The sequence below is a fragment of the Mus caroli genome, unplaced genomic scaffold (assembly GCF_978045245.1).
Source record: "Mus caroli unplaced genomic scaffold, Mus_caroli_1 scaffold_1, whole genome shotgun sequence".
Classification (NCBI taxonomy): domain Eukaryota; kingdom Metazoa; phylum Chordata; class Mammalia; order Rodentia; family Muridae; genus Mus; species Mus caroli.
In genome coordinates, this window is record NW_028227256.1 from 176,096,051 (window position 1) to 176,123,915 (window position 27,865).

General features: G+C 41.4%; 2 protein-coding genes and 1 long non-coding RNA gene across 4 annotated transcripts; 1 reads left to right on the plus strand and 2 right to left on the minus strand.

The window, feature by feature from the left end:
* Nucleotides 1-281: 281 nt before the first annotated feature.
* Nucleotides 282-6,354, minus strand: LOC147006284 (uncharacterized). Of its 2 annotated transcripts, none has more exons than XR_015048524.1 (3): nt 6,004-6,354; nt 2,777-3,159; nt 282-2,596 (listed from the first exon to the last, which is right to left on the minus strand). It is a non-coding gene; the product is annotated as an uncharacterized LOC147006284 (long non-coding RNA). The 2 variants fall into 2 exon arrangements; XR_015048523.1 differs by having other exon boundaries at nt 5,972-6,354.
* A 220-nt stretch (nt 6,355-6,574) lies between these two features.
* Cox20 (cytochrome c oxidase assembly factor COX20) lies at nt 6,575-10,528 on the plus strand. The gene is made up of 4 exons (XM_021166213.3): nt 6,575-7,105; nt 9,614-9,728; nt 9,811-9,874; nt 10,321-10,528. Exons 1-4 carry the CDS (start codon nt 6,998-7,000, stop codon nt 10,454-10,456), a joined length of 423 nt encoding a protein of 140 aa, XP_021021872.2. The 5' UTR covers nt 6,575-6,997; the 3' UTR covers nt 10,457-10,528.
* Nucleotides 10,529-16,888: 6,360 nt separating this feature from the next.
* Nucleotides 16,889-25,610, minus strand: Hnrnpu (heterogeneous nuclear ribonucleoprotein U). The gene is made up of 14 exons (XM_021166235.3): nt 24,773-25,610; nt 23,862-23,973; nt 23,697-23,770; nt 21,727-21,866; nt 21,374-21,473; nt 20,720-20,832; nt 19,937-20,200; nt 19,675-19,794; nt 19,182-19,310; nt 18,928-19,096; nt 18,430-18,684; nt 18,006-18,187; nt 17,704-17,775; nt 16,889-17,257 (listed from the first exon to the last, which is right to left on the minus strand). The coding sequence occupies exons 1-14, from the start codon at nt 25,386-25,388 to the stop codon at nt 17,204-17,206; spliced, it is 2,400 nt and encodes a 799-aa protein (XP_021021894.1). The 5' UTR covers nt 25,389-25,610; the 3' UTR covers nt 16,889-17,203.
* Between the last annotated feature and the right edge of the window lie 2,255 nt (nt 25,611-27,865).

Genomic DNA, 27,865 nt, shown 5'->3' on the forward strand with positions numbered 1-27,865 from the left:
AGGGAACCAAGAAATCTATATAGCTAACAAAAATTGCTATGAAGATGACTAATTAGACATTTTCTCAACACTCATTTCTGAGAGATATTTCAAATAATATTAGTGAACAGTGTTTAAGGTATAGAGGTGTGACCTGTGCCATTTCTCATTCTTGTGCTTTTCTGAGGGTCTCACAGACAAAAGTACCAACCATGTTTCCAGAAAAATATGTGCCCTGGCTTCCTCATGACCTGGGCACAGCAAGGAGTCCTTTGATTCTCTTTGACTTATGCTTTGACTTTGACAGCCTGTAAGCATGTACAGTATACTTCATAAACTACTTTATGGCCTTATTTACCAAATAAAAGCAAGCTGAAACATTTTACTCAATCTTTTAATGATATGGACAATATAATTTCAAAGGTCACCAAAATCATGTGCTGTTATTGTTCAGTTACTTAAACTGCTCAAATTTGTACTTCTGCTCAAATTTGTACTTCTTGGGTGTGTGCAACTATCCTTTTTTTAATAACCATGCCTCTCTTAATTAATGTACTTAAATCTACATTAAAACTTTTTATTTTCATTTTATTCCTAAAATAAAGTTCCTTAAAGCAAGATTTATTTATTTAATGTATGAGTACACTGTAGCTGTCTTCAGACACACCAGAAGAGGGTATTAGATCCCATTACAGATGGTTGTGAGCCACCATGTGGTTGCTGGGAATTGAACTCAGGACCTCTGGAAGAGCAGCCAGTGCTCTTAACCACTGAGCCATCTCATTCTGTAGCCCAAACTTGCCTCAATCTCAACCAACTCTGCCTGGGCTACACCGACATGTGTTGACACATAAGTAGACACACACAGAACAGAAGAAAGGATTCAGAAATAAACCCACACAACTTACCACTGATATGTCAAAAGATTATTTTTATGTTTACTGGTGTCTTTGTGGAGGCCAAAGGAGGGTGTCAGATCCTAAGAACAGCAAGTGCTTATAAATGCTAGGTCATCTCTCTAGCCCCAGTAATCTTTATATATATCTATATTGGAGTAAAGGTAGCCTCTTCAACAAATGGCACTGGGAAAACTAGATATCCACATGTAAAAGAATGGAAGTGGATTCCTATCTCTCACACTGTATAAAAATGAATTCCAAATGAATTTGGATGTAAAGGCTGAAGCTCTGAAGCTGCTAAAAAAAAGTTTAGGTAAAATGCCTCAAGATCTAGGTAGAGGACAGGACCTTCTGAGAAGAACATCAGAAGCCTAGGAAATAAGTCTAGATGACAAACTTGATCAAATACAATCAAAATTTTTCTACAACCTGCTACACACCTTTAAATCCATGAATCTCTGTGTTCAAGGCCAGCCTGGTCTACAGAGAGAGCTCCAAGAAAGCCAAGGCTATGTAGAGAAACCCTGTCTCAAAAAAAGAAAAATATATCAATAAGGAAAAATAAATAATTATCATGACCACAAGGTTCAAACATTCTAGGCTATGAATAAGAGATCAAATCCAAGGATCTGCAGCTAGAAGGAGCTTACACATATAAAATGGCATAGAAAATTTATTCAATGAAATTGTAAAAAAATTTCTACTGTGTGAATATCTATTTTTTTTTCTAGAAATACACTTAGAACCTTAAATAAACATGGCTAGAAAAGAACTTCTCCACAATGCATTATAGTCAAGATATCAGGGATACAGAGCAAAGAAATAATATGAGAAGCTGGGGACAGGAGAGGACATGTCAACTGAGCTACCAGAGCAGGAAGGGGATAGGCTAATCTGCCACAAAGGCAGAAACATAAGAACACCAAATCTCTTATTAGTGACTCTCAAATTCAGGAAAGCAGAAGATGTATCTCAAGCCAAATAACTGCCAAACCCAAAGTTCGGCATCTAGCAACATGATCAATTCAAAACTACCTGAAGGGCTGGCCAGATGGCTCAGCTGGTAAAGGAGCTTGCTGCCAAACCTGGTAACCTGGGTTCAATCCCTAGAGCACACATAGTGCAAGGACAGAACCAACTTCCACATACACACCACAGTATGTGTACTAACATCACAAAGCACACATGCCTGCAAATAAGTAAGTAAATAAACCCTTTTTTTCCAAAGAACTATGAGAGAATACATTGGCAGGTGTGACTCTACAGGAAAAGCTAAATATTTGATAACCGAAAATTCCATAAGCAAGATTACCAAAGCAACTGGACTAGAAGAAAACTGTTCTTCAGAGTTAGAAAGAGAAGCTGAGAATTAAGAAAACAATCGTAACTACTGTTCATTTTTGTAGTATTGAGGATGCAACCCAAGACTTCACTCACGCTAAGCACAGGCTCTACCTAGCACTAAGCATCCCATTTTATTGAGGCACGTGAAAGCTTACTATTGAAGTTGAGTCTTATGAAAGGGGTAAGTGGGGGTGGCGAAGCAGCTCAACAGCTTGTTGCCCAAAGACCTAGATTCAATTCTACAGCCCACACAGCAGAATTGTAGTAGGCTACAGAGCTATAGTTACAACAGCTCATCAAAATATTTTTTTTTTAAATGTTAGCATATAATTAACCTCCAGCATGGCTTTTAAGGCCCAGGCACCTCCAACAGCCTTTTTTTTTTTTTTTTTTTTTTTTTTTGGTTTTTCGAGACAGGGTTTCTCTGTGTAGTCCTGGCTGTCCTGGAACTCACTCTGTAGACCAGGCTGGCCTCGAACTCAGAAATCCGCCTGCCTCTGCCTCCCAAGTGCTGGGATTAAAGGCGTGCGCCACCACGCCCGGCTTCCAACAGCCTTAATCTTCTCTTCAGTTCTTCTGCTGAAGGATTTGGCCTTCTCGATGGTAGGTTGCTTAGGGAGCTTTCCGTGCCCAGAACTTTATAGTAGCCTGATCGAACATCAATGATGGGAGCAGCTCCAGTCTTATTTTTTGCTGCATTGACCCGCATCTGCTCGCTGACCAACATCCACAATTTATCCAGGCTGACAGTAGGGCAGGAGCTCTGGTGCCTCATACCAACTTTCCCAAAGTAACCTGGATGATATTTGTCCAGTTGACCGTGTGGTGATGCCTGCCTCCAGCACTCCCACAGCCTCCTGGGTGCTTGCACTGGTGCTTACCGATGCAGCCATGGTCATAGCTCACGTGGGCCCGGAGTTTCCGGGTCTTCCTCAGTCTGGATGGCGTGGTGGTGGCAGAAGGGGAAAAGGGACAAAATATTCTTTTTTTTTTAAGATTTATTTATTTATTATATGTAAGTACACTGTAGCTGTCTTCAGACACTCCAGAAGAGGGCGCCAGATCTCGTTACGGATGGTTGTGAGCCACCATGTGGTTGCTGGGATTTGAACTCTGGACCTTCGGAAGAGCAGTCGGGTGCTCTTACCCACTGAGCCATCTCACCAGCCCCGGGACAAAATATTCTTAAGAATACTTTAAGTGCTAAATTATCTTGGATAAAACTGGTCTCTGGACTAGTCCCAAATTCCTGTATAACGGGGCTGTGAGGTAAATGTTACCTGCCTGACCATAAACTGTTACCTCTCTACTTCTGTAAGCAATACTTGATTTCTGTATATGTCACAATTGCATCTTTTTCCCCTTTTAAAAATAAAAATCACGCCAGGCAGTGGTGGTGCATGCCTTTAATCTCAGCACTTGGGAGGCAGAGACAGGCGGATTTCTGAGTTCGAGGCCAGCCTGGTCTACAGAGTGAGTTCCAGGACAGCCAGGGCTATACAGAGAAACCCTGTCTCAAAAAAAAAAAAAAAAAAAAAAAAAAAAAATCAAGCCAACTGGAGTTCCACAATACTTCCCAATAATTCCCTTGGAGCAATCCTGCCCAAGGTTAAATAAAGACTCCATTCAAGTTATTCAGGTCTTGTGGGAGCTGTTCTCTTCAGATACCCTATAACAGGACAAAGGGCCCTTGCAAGTTATCTTCTCATCTCCACACCTAAACTGTAGAACACACCCACACACGTAAAGGTAATAAAAAGATTAAAGCACAAAGTAGCATTTGAAAGAGTACTCAATTATTCTGGTAATAGGGAAGTTTAAATTCTTCCATCAGATTCAGAAACTGTCAAACATTACAAAAGGCGATTCTAAAAATCAATGAGGAAAGTCACTCTCATGGGAATCACACGGGCAACATTTTTGAGAGGACAATACCAGGACCTAACAAAGTGTCCAAGGCTTTTGAGCCAGCTTCCTCATCTAGAAATGTGTTCTACAGAAAATCTTTAGCGTATGCTCAAAGATGTTTGCTGAAGTTTTATGGTTTTGGATTGGTAGGAAAATGTGCAGCTTTCTAAAGAAATGTCATTCAGCAGCAAAAAGCTTATGGGGACACTGTACAGCCATTGAAGGGAGTAGACCTCCAAGTGCTCACAGACACACACACAGGTCAAGAATAACCAAAGGTGGAAAACAGTGCCGCTGGTGCAGCAGGCCCACGTCAGTCATATCAGGTTAATGTAAAAAAGATGTATATAGGAGATTGGAGGCTTTAGTTTTTACTCCATGTATCCATGTATTCTGGTAGGTTTTAAAAATTTTTTGTGCATATATTAACAGTTCTGGGTATCAAATAAAAAACAAGGCCTTGGGTACTCTTTATCCACTGAGCTATACCTTCAAACCCTCCATTGTTATTATCAGTTTTTTTGTGAGACAGAGCCTCACTTTGTAGCTGGCCTTGAAGTCACAAGAAACCTACTCTTTCAACCAGAATGCTGGGCTTTTAGGTCAGAGCCAACACATCTGCATCTAATGTTATTTTAAATGACTCCAAAATGCATTTGCATAATAATTTTAATTAAGAGAAGGAAAACAGATTGGAAGAACACAACAGTTAACTCCTTTGTTAACTATAGTTCCTATGAGGGGGAAACCACACAACCACTCACCCCAATCCTTAGTTAAAAATTCTAGGGCTGGTGAGATGGCTCAGTGGGTAAGAGCACCCGACTGCTCTTCCGAAGGTCAGGAGTTCAACCACATGGTGGCTCACAACCATCAGTAACTAGATCTGACTCCCTCTTCTGGTGTGTCTGAGGACAGCTACAGTGTACTTACATATAATAAATAAATAAATCTTTAAAAAAAAAAATTCTACAAGGCTGATTCTACTGTGACAGTAGAGACCTGGAATGCTGCAAGCCTGGAGCTAAATTATCTTAGGCTATCCTTGGCCTCCTTAATAGCCATTCATTGCCCACTTCTATGTATAGCTTAGCATCTATCCTTGTGACTGTCCTTCTGAAATGTATAAACAGAACACTAACTTCAACCAATCCCAAAGACTGAGCATGTCATCAGATGAAATCTAAGGCCAATAGCCAGAGACAGTCCATGAACTGAAGTGGCTTATCTCTTTTGTTACCATATAAAATTCATAAGACTGTAACACTTTTATGTTGAATATGGTTTAGGGGCAGTTTGAATCCTGTCCTTGGGTCATGATCATTTACATTTTACTACAGGATAAACTCTATTCTCTTCAAAGTAAAGTTGTTTTTTTTCATCCACACCTTCAGGGAGAAGGGGCAAGGGTGAGTTTGTTACTTTTCATTATTAACTGTTAAAAGACAAAACTGAAAAATATTCTATTTTCGTTAAATTAAGAAACTTTAGCGAATCCACGACATTTTTCAAACAAGTGAAATGGACTCCAACTCAGTATACTCTAGCAACGTCTCAGTTAACAAGTAAAATGGTAATGCTGTTTCCTCCGTATTTTTCCCGTCACGTCCTTTATACCGCAATTAGGAATGCAAAAGAATTCCTCTCTCCTTTATGGAATATTACTACCTTAAATATTACCTTCCAGACAAAAATTCAAAGCCTGGCTAGCCAAGAATTTCAGTAGAGCATCCCAAACTGTCAAGATAACAGTTCCTTTTCTAGTCCTAGTAATATTAGAGCATTATACACTTTGTAACTGTCCAGCTTCCTTAAAACAACAACAAAAAAAAACAACTTACTACGCATAAAGAGAAATATAAATCACTTTTACCCCCTGGGATTGGCGGAAAGCAGTTAATGAGCATGAAGAATGAGACAGTAAGCAGTCGGCATGGTAGTTAGGATGAGACCCTCCCAGCTAACACTGACGGGCAAGTAGCGTGCAGCACGTTACATGAAAGGCGGCATGACTCTGCACAATGACAGGCCGGGACATTTTCCGGGGAAGGGCCGTTTGGAACGGAAGAGGCCAAATCGGGAAATAGGTAAACAAAGAAAGGCAAGAGGCCGGGTCCAGGACATTAACCCGAAAACGGAGTCGCCACCGCCTGCTGAACTGGCTGACACTTGGGCCCAAACGACCCATGGTCTGGGTTTCTACCCGCTATGTCACCGTCGCGTCACCCACGGCCTCCCTCCCGAAGGAAGGCGCTTGCCGCCTGACGCATGCCCCTAGGTAGCGGCCGCCTCCATTTTGTCCTGGGTCTCCTCCACGCGAGCGGCGCGCTATTTTTAACCTAAACCTGCGGGCCGGAGGGGGAGGGGCGTGGGCCTGGCGGGCGCTGGGAGGCCGCCGCGAGGGACCGAGGCGGGGGTGCGGGAGGTTGTCAAGGTCACCAAAGCTAGGACAAAGGACACGTCGGGAACGAGGCCCGCGGAAACAGCGCCAGGCGACTTCCGGCAGTGAGGGGGCCGTCAAGCCCGGACTCCCGCCCTCTAAGAGGACAAAGCGGCGCGCGATGCGCGGCCCCGGCTCCGCCCTCGGCGCCCAGCACGGGGACGCGCACAACGGTTGAAATGGCGGTTAAGGCGGAGGAGGGGCTGAGGGAAGCGAGTTTCTCGGTGCTCCTTGACTCGGGCCACCCTGCCTGCGAGACAGGAACCGGTGGCGCTTCTCTAAGGTTGCCACCTCTCGCGTTCCTCATGGTCGGTTGCGGGGTTGGAAAACAGTGTGGCCGGTTCCATGGAACAAAGGAGTGTGCCACGGCGGGCTTCCGGACAGCCTCAGGAACGCTCCCTAAGATGGCCGCCGCCGCGGCGCAGGGATGGGGTGGGCGGAGCCCGTGTTGCTCCGGTCACGGGCCTGGGCGGGGCGATGGAGAGGACTGGTGCCCATGGCGGCCGCCCCAGAGCCCCACGAGACGGAGAAAAAGGTAATGTTCGCCATGGGGCACGGGGGGCGGGGGGGTGCGATGCGCAGGCCGCCACCGGGTTCCCTAGACCTATCCCCACGCCCGCGAGGTATATCAGCGAGCTAGTCCTCATATGCCGGATATATCTAAATTGCCAGTTTAAACTAGTGATGAGCAGGCCTGCAGGGTCGGAAAACGGAGACTAATCCAAAACTAGCATTGGACTTGGTAGAAAGGGCTAATAGAGGGGAAAAGAAAACTCTCAGGAGAGCTGGGCGTGGTGGTGCATGCCACTAGTCTCCGCACTTTGAAGGCTGAGGCAGGGGTAGGAGTTCTGGGCCAGCAAGTCTATCAGTCCTTTTCCTTGCACAGCACAGGAGCGCACTCACAGGTAAGGTAGATTTGTTGGTTCATTGTGAGTACTGCAGTTTGACCTCTTATCAAAAAAGTCTCCACTCTGCATGAAACTGACATCCTACTGGGCTAACGGGACAGTCGAATTTCACCCATTTAAGTTAGCCGGGAAAAAACTGCAGTTTGGCCATGAACTCTTAGGCCTGATAGGCTACAGGAAGGTGGAGACTAATAAGCCATGGTCAAGTGTCTAAAGATGTCATAAGACGCATTTTTGTTAAACAACTAAAACACTACTGATCAAATGAAAACTTGCTAGCTCTACAAGTAAGGTCAAATGTAGTGTTTGCTTCATAGCTCATCTAGACTGCTGAAATTGAACAGTGGACTTGACAAAGATAAAAGACTGCTCTGAAAAATAAAGCCATGAAGGCTTGGGATGGGCACACCTTTTTTAACCAGGCACTTAGGAGGCAGTGAGTTCCAGGATAGCCAGGGCTATAAAGAAAACCTGTCTCAGAAAAGATGTTGGAAGCAAGAGAAACTACTTGAAAATACTTTGGTCGGTTTGCAAAACGAACAAATAAGCAAATGAATAACCAGTCTCACAAACAGGGAGTCGAATAAATGGCATTCAGCTGATGACAGGTCACAAAGAAATGTTAAATCCGTAAAAGGAGGGGACACTGTTACTGGAACGTTGCTACTGCCAAATCCCCAGGCCAGTGGAAAAGCAAGCCAATTACTGTAAATTTTATCAAATGTTTTCCCAAGATTCCCGATGAGATGGAATCTAAGTCTATCTTTGCCTAAACAGTGGTCATGAGCATGTGGGTACTAAATTGATGCTTAAGTAAAAAGAGGAGCATCTAGTTAATATAGTCTTGCAAGGGAACAGAAAAATGGTATTAGGACTTGTTAAAAAAAAAATGTGGAAGCAAGCGGAATCCTCAGAAGGTAAAGGTGATTATTTACCACCTCTGTTGAAGTCTCTGGAGCTCTTGTGGCAAACCTGCCCAAGCCAGGCACCCAGATATGACTTACAGAATTTAAAATCCTTTCAAATGAAAGGATTACATACAAAGCAGTCCTTTGTGGGGAAGACTGGTTTGAGTACAAAACTGGCTTTTAGGACCACTGATGAACTTGCCACAGGAAGCTTGAAAAGGTTTAATGTCAACCAGGTCACCTTTTGCAATGACACACTTAATGGTAAAGGATGGACAGTCAGCTTGTATCCTAGTGTTCTCTAGAACGGGAGTTATAAAACCACCATGTAGGTGATAGGATAAGCAAGGAACAAGTGATCTCTCACAACTCACAAGAAACCCAATTTTAAGCTGCCAGAAGTCCCGTGGCAGAATGTCTCCATGTTCATCATTGGCCATAGGTGTTTGTTCCTCCAGGGTGGTGAACTCCCCAGTAGACCTGTAGTTTATCTTATGTGTGAGAGCTTGATGGTGAGAACAGCCCACAATGATTGAAACTACAACCCTGCTGTATTGAATCATTCAAAAGTTGGGTGTATGATTAAAAACAAGAGAAGCAAGTCATGAGTGAAAGAACAATTTTACTTTAATGAAAACCAGGTTACACGTTCAGGCAGATCCTTGAGCTAAGGGGAGTGCAGTTCTACCCTATCTTTACCCAAACCTAACGTCTTTTCCTCCATTCCCCACCAGTGTTAAGTTTCATCTCTTATGCAGTCATCCTCTAGAAGCATTGAGTGGTATTGCAGAAAACATCTGTGCTTCCAGGGCTGGGATACAAGAGAATGGCTTCTTTTCGCACATGCTATTTTATACAAGTTATGTGTAGTCTTGCATCCTCAAGCTCAGACTGACCTCCAATTCACAGCAATGTAGTTGTGTTTCTTCTTGCTGTGGTTTCCCGATTGCTGGGATTACATTACAGTCACCAGATGTCTAAGACTTGAATGAACAGAATGTGAAAAGTGATTTGGCCCCCATCTCTGAGCCAGTGCTGAGTGACATGTCCTTAGAAGACTGGTCACTTCATAAGTTAATCACTATGCTGCTCATTATTTCAAATGCTGAAGTGAATCCTGAAGTGGCAGATCAGAACTCTTTTAAGTTGGCTGAATGGTAATTCAAAATTGAATAGGAATCCAACTATTTTCTTGTTCAGGCTAAATTCTTTTTCATTTTATCCTAGCCCTTCAAGCTCCTAGGTATTTTAGATGTTGAGAACACTCCATGTGCTCGAGAATCTATACTCTATGGCTCATTAGGATCTATTGTGACTGGACTTGGACATTTCTTGGTGACCAGTGAGTATTTTTCTTAAATTAAAACAGGTCTATTATACTTTTTTCTGCACAGAATTTATGCTGACCATGCTTTTTTCAATAGGTAGAATTAGAAGATCATGTGATGTTGGAGTAGGAGGATTTATCCTGGTGACTTTAGGATGCTGGTATGTTTGCTGGATAAAGTAACAGGATTCATTCAATAAAAATGGATGTGTATATGCACGCACTTGAGACAGGGTCTCTCACTGTGCTGGGATTAAAGCTATGAGCCACCAGTTAGCTGTTTTGATTTTTTGCTGGAAACTATGGCAATATCTAAACCTCTATTATTACCCATTGAATGTTAAACAGATGAGTGGCAGAATTCCATTAAGTTTTGAGTGAGTCAGACCCAAGAGATTCCTACAGTGTTTGTTCTACAACAGGTATAATTATCCTAAGGAGACAAATCTATGTTTTATGTAGCTATAAAGAACATTTGTATAAACACCTTTAAAGTTAGTTTTGGGATAGTCCTCTTTATAAGCATTTTGGAAATCTGTGAATTAAAATTCCTTAGGTTACTCATATAGGAACTAGTAGCTTACTCTTTCTTTTTCATTCTTACAAGGTTCCACTGTAGGTATAATTTTGCTAAGCAGAGGATCCAGGAAAGAATTGCCAGAGAAGGAATAAAAAATAAGATTTTATATGAAAGCACCCACCTTGATCCTGAAAGAAAAATGAAGACCAATAACAGCAGCTAAGCAACTTCAATCAGCTTAAAACCCAAACAACTTGTGAATCAACCATAGTTTAATAAAAAACTCAAAAATGTGTGAACTGTATTGTTTTACATGAAATCCTTTTGTTCTTTACTGCCAGTACAGTATGTTTGTTAGACCATGCCAAAAACATGGAATGTAAAACCTTCCCAAGGTGTCAGCTTAATTACATGTTCACAAAAAAGCACCATCAGCCTGAAGGAGAAATCACACCCGAGCAAGGATATATATCCATTACTGGCCCTAGAACTTTGTGTCAAGATGAGCCAACCTTGACAATTCTGTTTTTTACCTATCCTTCAGTAAAGACTGCTTTCCTTTAATCACCAAGGCCAGCCAGGGTGTAGAGAATTGTGTAACTGTCAGTCAGTGGTGGGCACTGAAGCTACTCATCTGGTAGAAACCACAATTTTGTTGAGTTTGTGTGGACAGTGTACTTTTTATGGTCTTAGCCATATCGCTATGAAAAACCAGATATTTTAAATTCCTTCCAGCTTTATCATTTTGCAGTTATATCTTACCATGAAAGGGAGACCTCTCTTGGCTGGAAACATCTTCACTACTTACAAGTTCATTTTCATAGCAGCACAACTGGATAAAGAGAGTCACAAAGCATTTAGTTTCCTTCACTTGTTTGGACATGCCATTATATATTTATAATTCCCTGACCACTGATCCCTTTAATATTGCATTTGACAATTTCACTGTAATGCCTAGGTCAGCATCCCAGTGTTGGTATTATAGGTGTGAGCCATATCCAGCGTATTTCAACCTACTCTCACCCCATCTACACAATTAAGCTGAGCCTCCTGCATACCAGAAACTTCTGGGTATTTTATCTTCTGTGGTAGCTAAAACTGGTCACAGCCTATGTACCACATAAACCCTGTTTCTCATAAGGTCAGGCATAATTTGAGTTCCATAGCAACATACTACTAGGTAAATTCTAAGACAATAATATGGCCACCCCAACCCAAACTTTTACACTACAAATTTTAAATTCAACCTACCTTCTATACCCTCCATGTACACCGCTTCTTTCATTGTCCCGATAATCCCGAAATGTCATACTAGGTGGTATAGCAGTAGGTACCAGCCAAAAAGCTGATTAAAATAGAATTGTAGTGTTAGTAGTTTTAAAAGTTCTGGGGTAGCTATCTACCATTCCTAGGCTATAATTCCTTTCCCGTTTCCCTCAACCCCTCCCCTCATTGACTCCTTATTTTTCTATCTTAGTAAAAGGACCTCAGGGAGATTTAATAGGAACAGCTTTTTTTCTGGACTTGTGACTTACTGAGTTTGGCAACTATGCTAAAACCAGTATTTGATTTGCAAGCATCTCTTTATAGTCTACGTACCTCTAACTCCATCGATGGTTTCCCTTTGCTTCGATTATATAATGCGGAGGTCTATATAATAAATTCAGGATTCCTGTTTATGCACTTTTCAGCAAAGAGCTAAGGATCAAATAGGGTTTGAATCCTTCTATTCCTAGATAGAAATCTGACAGGTGTCAACGCACCCCTTTAGAAATCATGTTAAATATATACTATTCTTTGGGTACGCAGACCTTAGTAAATAGGAAAATTAAACAATTTCTGTAAGTCTGACTTGTAACAGTCCTTTAAAATCAATTTTGAAGCAGGTTAATGTTCTAGTAATTATATCAGGTCAATATAATAGCCAGAATCCACTACTACCACCCAAATACTGGTACTATAATACATGTTATATTAAGTTCAATTTTTAATATTTTAAACTATTTGAGAGCAAAGCTGTTGCAGCAAGGAAAAATTAGGATATTTTCCAATGTATTACAGTTTATAGCATAATTACTACTAGGTAAAAAGTTGTATTTTAACACTATATTTACTCTACCCTTCCAGTTTCTAATGAAGACATTGACTAAAATTAAATGTTAAAACATTTCTAACTGTAACAAAGCTTATACTGTGTCTAAACTACCTGTTTATGGCATACTCCTTAAGAGAATAACCTGCATGTGCTGTAAGGAAACATGTTCCCTAACAAATGCTTCTCTATCATGGAGACACAACATGCTTTGCCACTCAAATTTAAAGCATATTAAATAGATTTTCTACAACTTCCCTTTGGCTGCCTGCTCTTAGAAAGCCATTGGGTTGTCTTCTGAGGGTACAGCCATTTTTTACTGCACAAACCCAAATATAACTGTTGCCATCAAAACTGAATGAAAACAAGTCCTCTCATGGACTTTACCTAGACTTCATCTTATGTTTTACAATAGTAAAAGCTCTGAGGATGGCATAACCAAAGCTCACACCAAGTTTCCCATTAACTTCAGCATCTGACTTTCTTCATCTTGTTTTTATTCACTTCACTACCACAGTCTGGTCAAGACAGGAAAAAATTTTGGTAAGCAAGGGCAGAAAAGTCCCCTAAAGATCACTGTTAGGGTAAATGTCTTTAAAGCTTAGACTTGATTATAGTCTTGACACTTTACTTCTGATATACAACGGCAAAGTTAGAAAACCCTTCAGAGGATTTTCCTGTCCATTTGGTTGCCAATAGCTTTGTATAAGGTGGTCCTGGAAACCTAGCATAATTGGTAAACATACAAGCAGCAATTAATTTGAATACCTATTAGAATCACTGGAACACATTTAGTTGGGCCCCCTTTACTCTTCACACAGCACATTCACATGGACAGACTAAGAAAAAGGAGATGAAATTTAAATCAACACATTGCTTTTATTTCTAAGCTAACAAGAAAATGTAGTATGCTGGATCACTTGAGTTCTTATCGTCCATGATTCTTCCCTCTCAATTAGCTAAGTACTTAGCTGACAAACTGGAAGCATTTAGGTATGTCTTTAACATCTCAATTCCCATCAAATTTTGATTTGGCTTCAATTTTTTGGCCAGTATCAACTTCTTCAAATGTGTTAAAATGTTAGGCTTTTTAAGTAGATAAACTATTTTCTATTATCTCAAAAACAGTCTAAAGGAAAAAAGGTTAACTAATAACCCAACAGCAGTTCAGCTGTTAATTCAGACTCAAACCCAAGTAGATTTCATAGATTAACTTATACTGATATAGCATTATGCCATTGCTACACAAGCTGTTCAGTTGTCCAAAGAAATGCCTAGAACCTCTTTCTTGGAGGTTTTTACACAATATACACTACCCTAAACTACCATTAGTGACATTGTAAGTTCCCTATATGCATGTTCAGCTAAGTTAAAAAGCAAACCTCTCCACTCACTTCTCTTGGTTCAGGTATATACTAAATTTTGTCATATAGACCTCTTTCCCAAGTTTGTATTTAGGCAGAAGGGTGACTACAAGCTAATGTCTTTCTTGGTAACAGATTACCTATCACTACCTTCAACACATACTAGGCCTACCAGCACTGGGTTTGTAAGATGATTCATTTTCTAAGTGATCATATATAATTTTGCCTTCTGAATTCCACCTTACAAATTAAGTGAAATTCTAGAGCATTTCAATATTCAATCTCCTGTACTTTTATGCAATGGGAGTTAAGGATGTATTGATATAATCATTCCTAAGTTCTTACTTTCAACCTATTTGGTATCAAACCCATGAATTTGCAAATAAAGTAGCATCCACTTAAGGATTCCTGATTCTCTCCACTTATTCTATACCAATGCTGCATTATCTCCTTCAATAAGCACTACAGCTCCAAGGTCTTCAGAAAAAAAAAGGTTAGTGACAGGATTGCAGTCAACCAGACAAAGTTCTTTAAATACTTCTCTTATAAACACGTACCCATACCAAGTACTAATAGTAAGCAAAAAACAAAAACCCTAGAACTCAAACTGCCTAGAACTTTCCATCTTCCTTTTGAAGCATGCCTTGTATCTACTGTATTTGCTCAAATGCCAAGCTAAAAATCATACAAGGGAAAGGCTCTCCATGAGTGTTTTGGACAAACCACAAAACTATCAAGCATTGCCAAGTACTGACCCAGGCACCAGAATATTTAATATGGAGAAGGAAAAGAAAGACTCTTAACAAAGTTTACCCAAAAATAAGTACTGTTGCTAATCTGTCTATGGAAAACAGCTTAAGAATGAATGCTGGAGTGTAGTTATCTGCTACAAATTTTGTTCACTTTAATAAAAAATATATTACATTTATGTAAAAAAGGAATTAGTTTTAAGCTTATTCTACATTTTAAAAAAATCAATTATATTCACATTGATGTACACACAACTAGTCTTTCACACCCAAGTGCATACTACCTAAAATGCCATTGAAATGTGATTAAAATAATATTTGCCATTAAAATAGTCTAGACATTAGTGAGAATGCTTCTTTGCTACTATTAATCTATACCATTTCCCCAGTAACAATGTTAACTAATTTATTACCTCTTAGGTGCCGATAATAGCTCTACCACTGATCTACAATGGCAGCCACCTTCCCCAGCTTTTGGCTCTGCTGGTACTTAATTACAGAGAGAACGCCTCACAATGTAAAATATAGCCCAGGCTGCCCTCTAGCTTCTATCTTTTTTGCCCCTCTGCAGATTGACTACAGACCTTTGTTGTCATGCCCAGCTTGATTATCAAGTCAATTTTGATCCTATCAATATTTGGGATTCTTTTAGTAACTTAAGCCATTTTTCCCCTTTTTGAATGGATTGCCTCTTTTCCATTAAAGAAAACACGTACAGATGTAACTAGTGAGATCACTTCAGATAGCAAGCTTTCCCTCCCATCCAATTTTTCAGGCAATGCATGTAATCATGTTCTACTTTGTCATTTGACCTTTTTTTGTAGCCATGAGTCTCTAGTACTAGGTCTATACAAGATTTTTGAAAGGCACAGATTAAAACATTAGGATAAACACTGAATTGAATTACTCCCCAGAGTTAAGAATATATAATCATAACAATGTTATGTATATAGGGCAGATACTCATACCAATAATGGTTTATAGCAGTTAACTAAGCCGAGAAGATACTACTTTGTAGTGTTATTTCTGAGGCAACCTGTTTGCAGAAACTAGCCTGTAGTAATTCCTAGAGTATAATATAGTATTTTAAAAATCTGATTTAAAACAAAGTACGACAGCAATCAATAATACAGGAAAATCTGAACTTACCAGAAGCAGGCTAAAAACACTAACTAGACTAAATTCTAATTTTAGTTCTACAGTTTGACTCCTGATTCCTCACATCACACAGTGAGGCTCCTTTACAAGATTTAAGTGTTCTGTGCAAACCCAATAAAATTACAATTAGGGGATCTAATTTATCACATAGCTAGTTAAGTTAGCAGCATTGTGTAGTAGTGAAATCAATGACTGGCTTGCATGATGGCTTCTAAAAGCATCTGTTCCCAAAGTTTCATGTATCATATATGTATATATCAGGTGAGGACAGCCATTCACATTTCATAAACATGGTCAACTGAACATTAACTTCTCCCAGCCAGTACCTTTGCCCCTCATAAATGTTAAAAGCAGTCTTGGGGGGAGGGGAAGGGAAGAATTCAACTTTATATTATAATAATCATCAGTATACATTTAAGTTTTTAAAACCTAAATGTTCCAAAGTACAGAGTAAAGAATAAGCTGTCCAGAAAGCACACACTTAAAATTTCTCCTCTTGGGAGTCATACTATAAAGGGATTTAGACCTTGATGGCGAGAATCCCAAACAAGAGTAAAATGAATTCTTTTTATTGCAAACAAACGTCTAAATTAATTTCTCCACCCACTTTCTTTAGAAAGAAAAAGAAATCAGCAGGCTAAGGAGATACCCATTCAAGAACTGACATGATTAAAAATTAAGATATAAATGGGTGACTCACAATTTCATTAGCTTACAAAGATGGTGGAGTTAACTACTACAAGCACACTAGTAATACAGTATTTGTGGGAGAAGGGCATACAGACATAGCTAACTTCATATAGATCCCATTAGACAACTGGATTTACAACAAGTTTTTTTTAATAAGAAATGGGCAAAGCCAGCTTTCTTTTCAGAATCAAAATGCAGAACAAATGGAAAAATTTGTGGTATTTAACCTTCACAAGTTTGAGCCTCCACATATAATGCAACCAAGTTTACATTTTTGAACAGCCCTTCTACATACACTCCATCTTCTCAATCTTGGTTCCAAATTTTATCTTCATTCCCAATTATGCCAATTTCATTGTTAAACAGAAAAAAAAAAGCCTTCCCGTTTTGTCAGAGATTACCCGTCCACTATTACCCGGCAGGCAGTCTAGAGAGGATGGAGTGTATCGTGAGCAGTACAGAATCTTAATGCAATTCATGAGGACCCCCTTAGTCCTTCCATGAATCTGGCTGCTAACATTGCTATTTTATTGTGACAATGACTCCCGACTGTTATTCTCTGTGAGAAATGGGGGAGTAAATGCTTAATAAAAGACACCAGGTACAAAGCAACATTTTACTTTTGTTGTGATAAAAAAAAAGTCACATTTTACAGATAAAATGTAGAACCCTGAAATACTGACACATTCTCTTATCGTGCACAATGCTGAGGTTCTCTTACGATTCACTTTAAAACTGCAATTAAAAATGTACAAAAAAGAAAAGAAAAAAAAAAATCAACCCACAAAGCTTCTAAAAAAGGAACCCGCAGGCACTTCCTCTTGTGGAATGTTTAAAAAGTTAGCCTACTAAAGAAAACAGTCGACTTCTTGTGAAGGTTTTGGAGAAATATGTATCAGTTCGTTTTATTTGGGTATTCAATAATATCCTTGGTGATAATGCTGACTCCATGGCTTCTGACCCCAGAATTGCTGTAAGAGAAAATTTTGTTTTTAAAGAAAAAAACATCAATAAGCCACTCAAATTGTTTTTAGGAAATGACAATGATCTAATTCAGAGTAATTGCTGGAAACAAATTTATCACACTTAATTTCTACATCAGATCAGAGACTTAATTTTAATTTACCAATTACCCATATTATTTACCAATACACATTACCAAAGGAAACACAAGACTTAGGGTTAGTTTATGTAATTAAAACTATTAAAAATGACCATGTAGTAAAACAACCATATGTATTAAATATTACTTTATCTAAAGTAATGTTAAAATCCAGCCTATCCATGGTTACAGTAACAATTTATAGACACTTTGTCCCATTAATGTATAAACTCTTCAATTCCTAGGTAAGAACTTCCATCTCAATCTTGTAAACACAACACTAGAATGTACGTAATCATTTAAGAAACTACTTACACCCTGCTGCCACTGGTTGTAGCCCTGAGATTGATTTTTGTAGCCACGATTATTTCCTCGTCCTCTGAAGTTCTATGAAAGTTTAAAAAAAAAAAACTGTTAAGTAAAGAGCTCTCAAGCAATGGTTGGCTATTTGTTAGGGAGGGGTAAGCAGAAACCCTTATTCCCCAAGCTCACTGTGTTATTAGTGACCTGAAAAAGCAAAGTCCAATAACTAAATTGTTTCACAACTATGTCATCAACGCTGCCAGTTAAGACTCCCAACATCCATTCATCTACAACATTTCAGGGCAAATCAATACCTGGTTATAGTTCCCTCTGTTGGGCATTCCACCTCTGTTGTAATTCCCTCTGTTTGAGTAACCACCTCGGCCAGGAAAAACAGGGCCACGCGGGTATGGATAGCCAATTCCACCACTTCCACCGCCACCACCTCTCTGTGGCATGTTGCCTCTCCTATTATATCCACCACGATTCCCAGGAGCTAAATAAATGCACAAAGGGTTTAGTTTAGCTGTCACAACATTAAGGAAGAGTTAATACAGTTATCTCTTATCATTAACAAAAAAGTAAGCAATGCCCAGTTTTAAGCATACCCAATACACTCCCCTCATTGTGTATTAGTCAAACATGGCAGCAAATTATCGAAGAAACCAACTTCCTATTTAACTTAAAAAATAAACTCATTCATTTTCAAACACCAAATAACAGGCAAAATTAACTTGCCTCCTCCTCTGAAATTGCCACCTCGCATATTGAATCCTCCACGGCCTCTATGGCCACCACCTCTGTTGAACTGGTTCTTGCCACTCTTGTTCTTATTGCTTTTCTTTGAGCCAGTGTTTTGCTTCTTTTCTGGTGGCAGTGCCTTTTTGCTTTCTTCTTTATATTGCTCCAAAAGCTTTTGGGCTTCCTCCTTCTGAAGTTCAACATAGGTTATTTCATCAAAGCATTCTGCAACCTCTGGAAGGGTGAAGTTTCCTACAGGGAATAAAGTCAAACTTATAAGTCAATTATGAAAATGTAAATTCTATGAACTTTATCTCTTAATGTGTTTAATTCTTTCAACTTTCACAGTATCTGATCGTGGCTTCATCACATTCTTTGTATAATAACCATACAAGTTTCTATTTAGCAGATTAATCTAATCTCTAAGTGTGAAGCTATTTTCTAGGTATAAATCACCAAACCGGACTTAAGACAGTAATAAGATGAATCCCATGCCTTTCATCTTGAGGACAGCATGTTCTGGTAGGTCCTTTCCCTCTACTTCCGCCTTCTTCTGTGTCCTCTGCTTATAGTCTTCATCTTTTGGGCACACTACAACAGCTTTCCGCTGGAAGCCTGCAAACAGGCACATTTTTCTTCTCTGGGCAGCAGCAGACACATTTGTCTTGAGGGGAAAATGTTAAAGACGTTAATGTTACACCTTACCAATTATCAGTTAATTTCTCTTTAACTTCAAAGCTACTACTTACCTGATCCAGAATAAAATTCCGCTTCTTCCGGGCAGCAATCTCTATAAACTTGCCAAGACACTGCGGGGCTCTCTGCAGCAGTGTGTTCAGTTTTCCAGTGTCTGCCATTTGCTTCTTAAAACCTGCCACCTAACAAAAGATTGTAAAAAGCTTAGAGCTACAGGGACCAGGCATCATTTTATAAATACTCAATTGCATCCTTTCAATGGTAACCAAAAAATATGTAGCTTTTGGTACTGCTGTTAATGACTTATGAAAACGCAGACACTGAAAGATATAAAAGCTTAAGTATTCCCAATTTGTTTTAGCAAAAATCATTTCCTCTAAGAGATTAATAAATGAAAACACAAGTCAACATTAACCCAGGATAATTTCTGACCCCGTTTATTTGTCATAGTGCTGAAGACTAAAGACAGGGTATAGTGTTTTGCCTGCCCTTTCTTTGCTCTACTCCCCACTCCTTCTCAACACTTTAATTTCAATGATTACTTACCATCATCTTGTCCATAATCGTATTTGTTCCAAGAATGTTGTATTTGCCAGGGTTTTCAGCTGCGTGTTTAGTAACCCAGGTAGTTTTCCCAGCTCCTGGCAAGCCAATCATCATTACAACCTACAGTGAGAAAAACAAGTGCCATCACTACTTTGTCTCTCAGCAGTAAATGGTAACAAATCTATAATCTACTCATTCTTTACCCTTCTCCTAATGTCAACTGCAACACATTCTACACCATCACACAATAAAACAAACCTACCTCACAGTCCTTCTTCTCTTCAGGTCCTTTTGGTCCTCTAACTCGGTCCTCTAAGGGGACATTTTGGATAAAAGTACAGTCTTCAGGTATTGGAAAGTATGGCTTTTCCTTTTGACCAAAATTAAATTCAACTGCGCAGTTATGGCAGAGAACATGTGGGAATAGTGGCCGGTCAGCGAGAACTTCCTTACTGATCTTAAAGGCAACACCAAGATCTTGTCCATTCTTCGCATAAGAGAGTTCAACTTCATCAGTTTCAAAGTTCTGTTGAATAGAATTTTTTTAAAAATCAGATCAGAAGACAGCAACAGATCCCATTATAGATGGTTTAAACTCCCTGTAAGGTCTCTCAACTCACCAAGACACACGTTACCATGTTTAGGTTAATGCTAAGAACTAATGGTTATAAACAACAAGTCCCAAGAATCAGGCCTTAGATACATATTTTTTCAGACCAATTTTTTTCCTTTTAAAACGTGTTAATAATGATCCTTCAAACAACAACCTTCTATTTTCCCAGTTTCAACGGCTTTTGTGTGTCCAAGGTTCCATGTTAGGCAACTTCCTGTCACTAAAGCTGGAGCTGCTGCTTCTTCCCTCCCAGAGAAATCTCAAGTAGTGAAAGATATCCAAACTCAGGTCCCCTCACCTTACACACCACAAATCCAACCACTGAGCCTGTGCCAAGCCTCTCCTGTTTTAGCTTAGAACCGTTGCATATATTTAACCACACTGGTAAGAATCTTTTACCTACATAGCTAATAACATTTACAGGTAACTTACAGCAAAGCATGTAATCACATCATTTTCATCAAACTTCTCCCCATAATCTTCTGTCTCACAGTTGCACGTTTTTATTCCTTTCAGAGAATACCCGTAAGAAAATTCTTCTTCACCTTGGGGGAAAAAAAACATACTTAGTTATCTAAGCAGTCCAAAGATCCACCTAACCTCCATTTAAAATCTATGCTATGAATTATTAGTGTGCATACATACAATCCAACAATCTAGCATGCCTCTATACAACAGATGCCTAAGTGACATAAGGTCAGGCAGGATACATAAACTGACAATCTAGCCAGGTAGTGGTGGCACAAGCCTTTAATCCCAGCACTTGGGTGGCAAAGGCAAGTGGGTTTCTGATTTCAAGGCCAGCCTGGTCTACAGAGTGAGTTCCAGAACACCCAGAGAACCCTGCCATAGAAAAACCAAAACAAACAAAAAAATCTGCATGTCAAAAGCAATCTATTTCAACTGTCTGTAAACCTATAAAAGGAAAAAAACCCAAACAAACAAAAACAGCCCTATCCTTGCCTGATAGCTTTAAAATAGCAATACTGAATGCGTAAAACCAGGTCAAGGCTTACAACATACCCTGGTCTCACGTTATACTATAACCAGATCCTAAATGATTGTTATACTCAAATGTAAACTTACCAAGCAACATTCCACTTGTGGTTAGTGACCAGCCAATCCGAACTTCATGTATATCAATATCTTTTGTATATAAGTGTCTTACTGGAATCTTCTCTGTTACCTAAAAATCAGACAACTGCCATGACTTAGCTGTAGAACACAAGACAATCCCCTTGAACTCTAGCTTACTTCATTTGGGCTGTAAGTAGACTAACTGTATTATTATTAAAAAAAAACAAAAAACAAAAAAAAAAACAAAAAAAAAACCCAAACCAAGTCTGTTGAGAACTCCCTTTTATTTCAGAGAGTTCCTTTTGACCTATACTAAACCACTGAATACAAATAGGTTCTCAAAAGTCACAAAACTCATTTACCTTCATCTCAAAGCAGACTTTGCCTTTTGACACACCGTAGGAAGCTCTTCCTCCAGCCCACAGGAAAGCAAAACTCTCCATAGTAAGGGAAGAAGCACTCAGACGGTCTCTCGAAATTTTAAAATGCAGATCACAATTATCTGAAATTACATCACATATTATCCTTTTGATATCCAAACTATTTCAGCTCTGAAGACATAATTTAGCCTTTTTTCCCATCTAATTTATTACTACAGAACTTTTACATGCTTTCCTTCCTATTCTCATTTTAAGCCCCACTCCCCCCAAGGCAGCCTTCACTGACCATATACTAAAGTCAATTGCCAATTAAAGCCAAAATTTGCAGTGCTAAATGATTTAAACAACGCAACATTAATACATACCTGCTCTGCTCTTTACCTTGTTTTAGAGGCAAGCAGTAGAGGACAGCAGGAAATCAAAGTGAAGCAAGCCAGAACCAGGTAGAATTACCAGTGACAATTAAAAACTGAAGGGAAGCCACCAAATATTTAAGAGAGCTGCTGATTCTGTGCTTTGTAAACTAACATTAGGGTTCCAGAACCTTAATTCTGAAAACTTGTCACTCAGCCAGCTTGAACCCGTAAACCTGGAAGTCTAACAAGTGTTAATGTGTAGCCTTTTAAGGTTCCTTTACCCAGTCTGAAATGGTGTCACAACTAGGAATTAACTACTGCCTGGATTATACAAATCCAGTCTTAACCTTACTATCTTTGGGTGACTAGGGCTCATTAACTGGCAGCTTCTCAGAATTCTCACTTGGCAACTAATGTTTAAATTAGGGAGTGGTTCACTTTTATTGAACTCATCTGCAGTTTGAAATTCTCCTTAAGCTTTGTTCTTAAAATTCCTGACTGCTGACAAAATTAAAATTTATATATTACAAATAGTATCTGACTGGACTCTAAGTAGCAATGTTAACTCTTCTCTTGAACCATTCCTGTAACTACCTTATAAATTTCAAAGTATTTTACATTTCAGTAAAGAACAAAACTCCCAAAGAATCAGTTGTTTTCTCCTTTAAGTCATTAACTGACTGTAAAAGGTATGCAGTTAGAAAGCAGCCATGTTTTACACTTAACTCTCAGGGCTCTCAACAATTTGTACAGGGAAACATGAGAATCCAAGCCTTTAACCCCTTCTACCAACCAAGTGAAATCCTGTAACTAAGCACTGATTTGTACTTTTATTCTGCTCACACCAAAAGATATGTTCTTACTAAATACTGAACTGACTGACTTCTCTAAAGGATAAAAATACAAATCTGACAGACAGCTAAAGCCCATTTCATGGTTTGCAATACTTCCTCATATTCAATTGCAACCCAACTGGGTTAAGTAGCATATTTACAGTGCTGCCATTGATACCATTCGCTGCTGAAGAAAGCTAGTGGCTCAGATAGCCCACTGCTGCTGCCCCAGGTCTTTGGAAGAAATCAACTTATGTTAAAGCAGCAGCTACTGAACTGGAATTGAGAACAAAAGAGCAGTTATTGAAAGTTAATATTACAATCCTTAGAATAGGGAATACACTTGTGTGCTAATGGGAAAATCAGTAAGTATTCAACTAGCCCAAATAGCTCACTTAATATAGTTCCACGAGAAAAAACTAAATCATGTAATCTAAGGACAAGTTACAGGCAGGTTTTTAAAAAAACAAGTTTCTGGTAGCTGAGCAAAAATTATTTAGTTTTACATCCCCAAGTACTGAGAAGTTTCAACTCAATAAATATTACCAATTACTAGAGCTTGTTAAATCAATACAACTGAAGTGATATTAATATTAAACTACTGTAGCCTGAGCATAAGCTACTACCTTCCTGCTTTAAAATAAGTTTCTTAACTGTTTTTTTCCGCTTTAAGATCAACACATTTTATTTTTCCTAACACTTAAAACCAATGTAACACTGCACTTGAAAACGAGCAAAGAGCGGGAAAGTCCGCCTCACTTACAAGTATCAAGACAAACCACTGTGTCATCGAAGTGTTCGTCTTCTTCTTCAACAGGTGGCTGAGGAGACTTGGCTCTGAAAGACAGAATTGTCTCCTGATAAAGCTTTCCCCACCTTGTATACAAAAAGAGCGGGCGACAGTTAAAACTGGGTGAGGAGCCTCTACCTGCTGTACTTGTTTTCTTCGATGTACTCAAAATACCCTCGGCCATGATCTTCTCGCGGTCTTTTAACGCCTCTCTTTTTATCTCCACCTTTCTGTTCTGTTTTGCCGTCTCCTATAACGACACAGAACACCGCCTTAAAGCACCAGGCCGAAAACTAAATAATGGAGTTAAGCACCTTTTTTCTGTTTCGAGCCTCAAGAGCTGTTACTGATTATTTTTTTCTGACTGGTTCTGTGACTTTTTAATCGACAAATGAGAATTAAAACAAAAAAATTCAGTCTGGACTTGGACTGGAGACAGTGACGCAGTCTAAAGACTGAACTTGCACAGCCTACCGCAACCTTCCAGAAAGCATTTTTTAAAATAAGTGGAAAAAAAAAAAAAAGCGCGACACCGCCCGGGCCCACGTGCGCCGGGCCGCGCTCAAACGAGGGGGGGGGGGGGAGCCTGGGCCCACCTCCCCTCCCCCACACGAGCCCGCGTGCCCCGCCGCCGCATTGTACTGAGCTTCCGCCCCGCTCCCCGCGCCTGCCGCCGGAAGTGACGTCACCCGGAGCCCCTGCGCTCCTTGCACAATACCGCGGCGCTAAGCCGCCAAAGCCCGCCCGCTCCGGGACCTTCGGGCTTCTCCCCTCCCCCCACCGCCGACATGTGCCCGGACCGCGCGCACGCAGCGCCCCAGCGCCGGCGCTCCCGCCCGCACTCCCCCCCCCGCGGCAGCTGCAGTTCCCCCCCCCACCCGGCGCCCGACATACATAATGGAGGCGCCGCCGGCATGGCGAGCAGAGCCTCCCCCACCCCCACCTCCCGCGGCGCTCGTCCCGAGGGGCCCCGGCAGGCCTGGGGCACGGTCCCCACCGCCGCGCGCACCCATCACGCAACACTCATCCGCCACCTTCCGCCTTCTTACCTCCCGCCTGCTGTTGGCCCTGCCTCGCCCCTGGCGGCGCCACCGTCACCGCGAAGAGCGAGGTGGGGCCGCTGCTCTTGCCCGCGGCCTCCTTGCCGGCACCACGCTGCTGGGAAGGCTGCTGCTGCGCCGCCGCTGCGGGCGGTTGGGACTGCTGCTCCCCGTGACCGTTCTCGTCGCCCGCGCCCTCCTCCTCGTCGCCGAGCTCGTCTTCCCCCTCCTGGAAGCCCTGGTCGTCGCCGTTCTCGTCTTCCGACGCTGCCTCCTCCTCCATCGCGCCCGCGTCAGCCGCCCCCGCCGCCCCGTTCTCCTCGCCCAGCTCCATCTGGTCGCCGTCCAGAGCGGCGATGCCCTCCTCCTCTTCGTCGTCTTCGGCGCCAGCCGCGGCCTCCTGCTCTAGGCCCGCTCCCGAGCGCCCGGCCGCATCGCCACCTAGGTCGAGGCTGCCGTTCCCGGGCTCCATAGCGGGGCGGCCTCCTGCCTCGTTGTCCAGCGCGGCCTGGAGTCGATCCATAAGATCGGCCTTGAGGCCCTTGTCGGAGAGGCGCCGCTTCTTGAGCTCCTCCTTCAGCTCCGACACCTTCAGCTTCTTGACATTAACAGGCGAAGAACTCATGTTGAGGGCCCCGGTTCCCCGCTGACTGCTGGCTCCCTCGGCCTGTGGCGGCGGCTGCTGGTCGGCCCGGGCGGCGGCTGCGGCTGGAGATGGCTGAGTGCTGCTGCAGAACGGACCCGCCTGGTGTCGAACGGCGCCAATTCCTTTCACCGAGTTCGCGAGGCAAGACGCGGAGACTCGCCCGGCGCGAGCGAGCACGCAACGTCCTCTCGCAGGGGCGGCGCCGCGCACGTAATATAGCCGCCCCGCCCCCTGCCGAGGAGAGGCCCGCTAGAGCGGCTGCGCGCGCAGGCCCCGCCCCGCCCCCACGACGCGACCTCCGCGCTGGGCCCGGCCGCGCAAATGGAGGCTCTTGGAAGCCACCTTTCGGTTAAACGGACCCGCTGCAGTGGCCGCCGGCCTTTCCGGCTCTTGAGTCGCCGCGCTCCACCGGCGCTCTGCCTTCTGTCTCCCGGCGGAGGCTCTCCTCCACCCGCCTTCAGTCCTCACCTGGCATTTTCCACTCGAGAACAGCCTCCTTTCTTCCATCTTAGTTTAGTTTTTTGGTTTTCGGGGTTTTTTGTTGTTGTTTCTTTTTTTTTTTTTTTTTTTTTTTTTTTTGGTTTTTTTGTCCCTCCGGCTCTAGTTTTTAAAAAATCTCTTCAAGTTTCCTCCGCTGCCCTGTAGAACACCCCTAGGCGATTGTTATGCAGAGGTGGTGTTTTGGTTTTCCACCATTTAACTGCGTTTTTAAATTTTACAAGTCCTGCCTTGCCAGTCGGACTTATTTTAAGTTCCGCAAGGGCGAGGCCAGAGCCTTTCTTTTGTCTCTTCCCCAACCAGTGGTGCAAGGTCTGGGAAAGAGGCTTGCTGTACTCCACCGTGCCTCACAGCATATAGAGCGCGCCTTGTGCGCTACTCACCGTATTTTCTATTGACCCTTGAGTAAGCCTTAGATTTTCATGGAAGTTCCCCTCGTTGTACTGTAAAGATAGGCCTCTGTTCCCTGCATATCTGATCCACCAGTTTGGAGACCCTTTAATTACAGATGAGGACAGCCAGCACCCAGCTAGATTATGCACTTTGATCCTCTCCCTGTTTTTTCAGCCACTCTAAACATGTTTGTATACCTGCTGACTTGTCTATACAAACTGGTAGTAACAAAAGGCTGGGATTTAGTAAAAAAGAAAACACCTGTAGTCCTATTACTTGGCAGAGTGAGGCAGAAGTATCAAGAGTTAAAAGCTAGCCAGGGCTACTTAGTAAATTCCAGGCTACCCTGGGTTGAATACCAGACCCTATCTCAAAAAAGAAAAGAAAAAAAAAATTATGATTTGTTTTTCTGGCATTAAATATGTTGTGTTCTTGAAACTTTTATATAGAATTTAATTTCTACACTGAGGCCTTCCTGTGTAGATTGCACTCAAGCTATGCTTGGTGGTACATGTGTATAATTTCAACACTTGAGAGATACAGGCAAGATGATCAAGAATTCAGTGTCAGCCAGGCAGGCAGTGGTGGCACCCAAGTTTGGCTCCAGCACTCAGGAGGCAGAGGCAGGCCTCTGAGTCCAAGGCCAACCCCGTCTACGGAGCCAGTTCCAGGACAGCCAGAGCTACACAAAGAAACCCTGTCTCAAACAAAAGCTAAGCAACTAAGCAACTCAGTCAATAAAATTCAGAAGTTCAAAGCCAGTATGAGATACCTGAGACCCTGTCTTTACAAAAACCAAGCACACCAAAATGTGAAACTATATATGCTGGTGCTCTGGCAGTAAAGCTGTGGTCCCCGTATTCCTCCTGTTCATCGGAAACTTAACGGTACAAAAATGAAATCATCTGAAACTTAACGGTACAAAAATGAAACCTATCTGTCCAATATAATTTAACCAATTAATAAAATGATTTGTTTGTTGTTTGTTTTTTTAAGGGCCACTGTGGCCAAGGCTGGCTGAGATCTTCCTGTCTATTCCTCCTATGCACTGGAATTAGAAGCATGCATCACTGCTCCCTGCTGCAACCACTTTTAAAAAGCATTATCTCTGGGGGCTGGTCAGACAGCTTAGCAGTTAAGAACACTAGTTGTTCTTCTAGAGGTCCTGAGTTCAATTCTCAGCAACCACATGGTGGCTTACAACCATCTGTAATGGGATCCGATACTCTTTTCTGGCATTCAGGTGTACATGCAGATAGAATACTCATGCATTAAAAAAAAATTTTTTTTTTTTTTTTTGTTTTTCAAGACAGGGTTTCTCTGTATAACCCTGGCTGCCCTGGAACTCACTTTGTAGACCAGGCTGGCCTCAAACTCAGAAATCTGCCTGCCTCTGCCTCCCAAGTGCTGGGATTAAAGGTGTGCACCACCACCGCCCGGCTAAAAAAAATAAATTTTTAAAAAAACATTTTATCTTAAAACTATAGAGTCGTGAGTAAACATGAAATATTAATATCTATGAAATGATTTGAGTTGGAATCAATGAAATAGTAGTATCTGGTAAT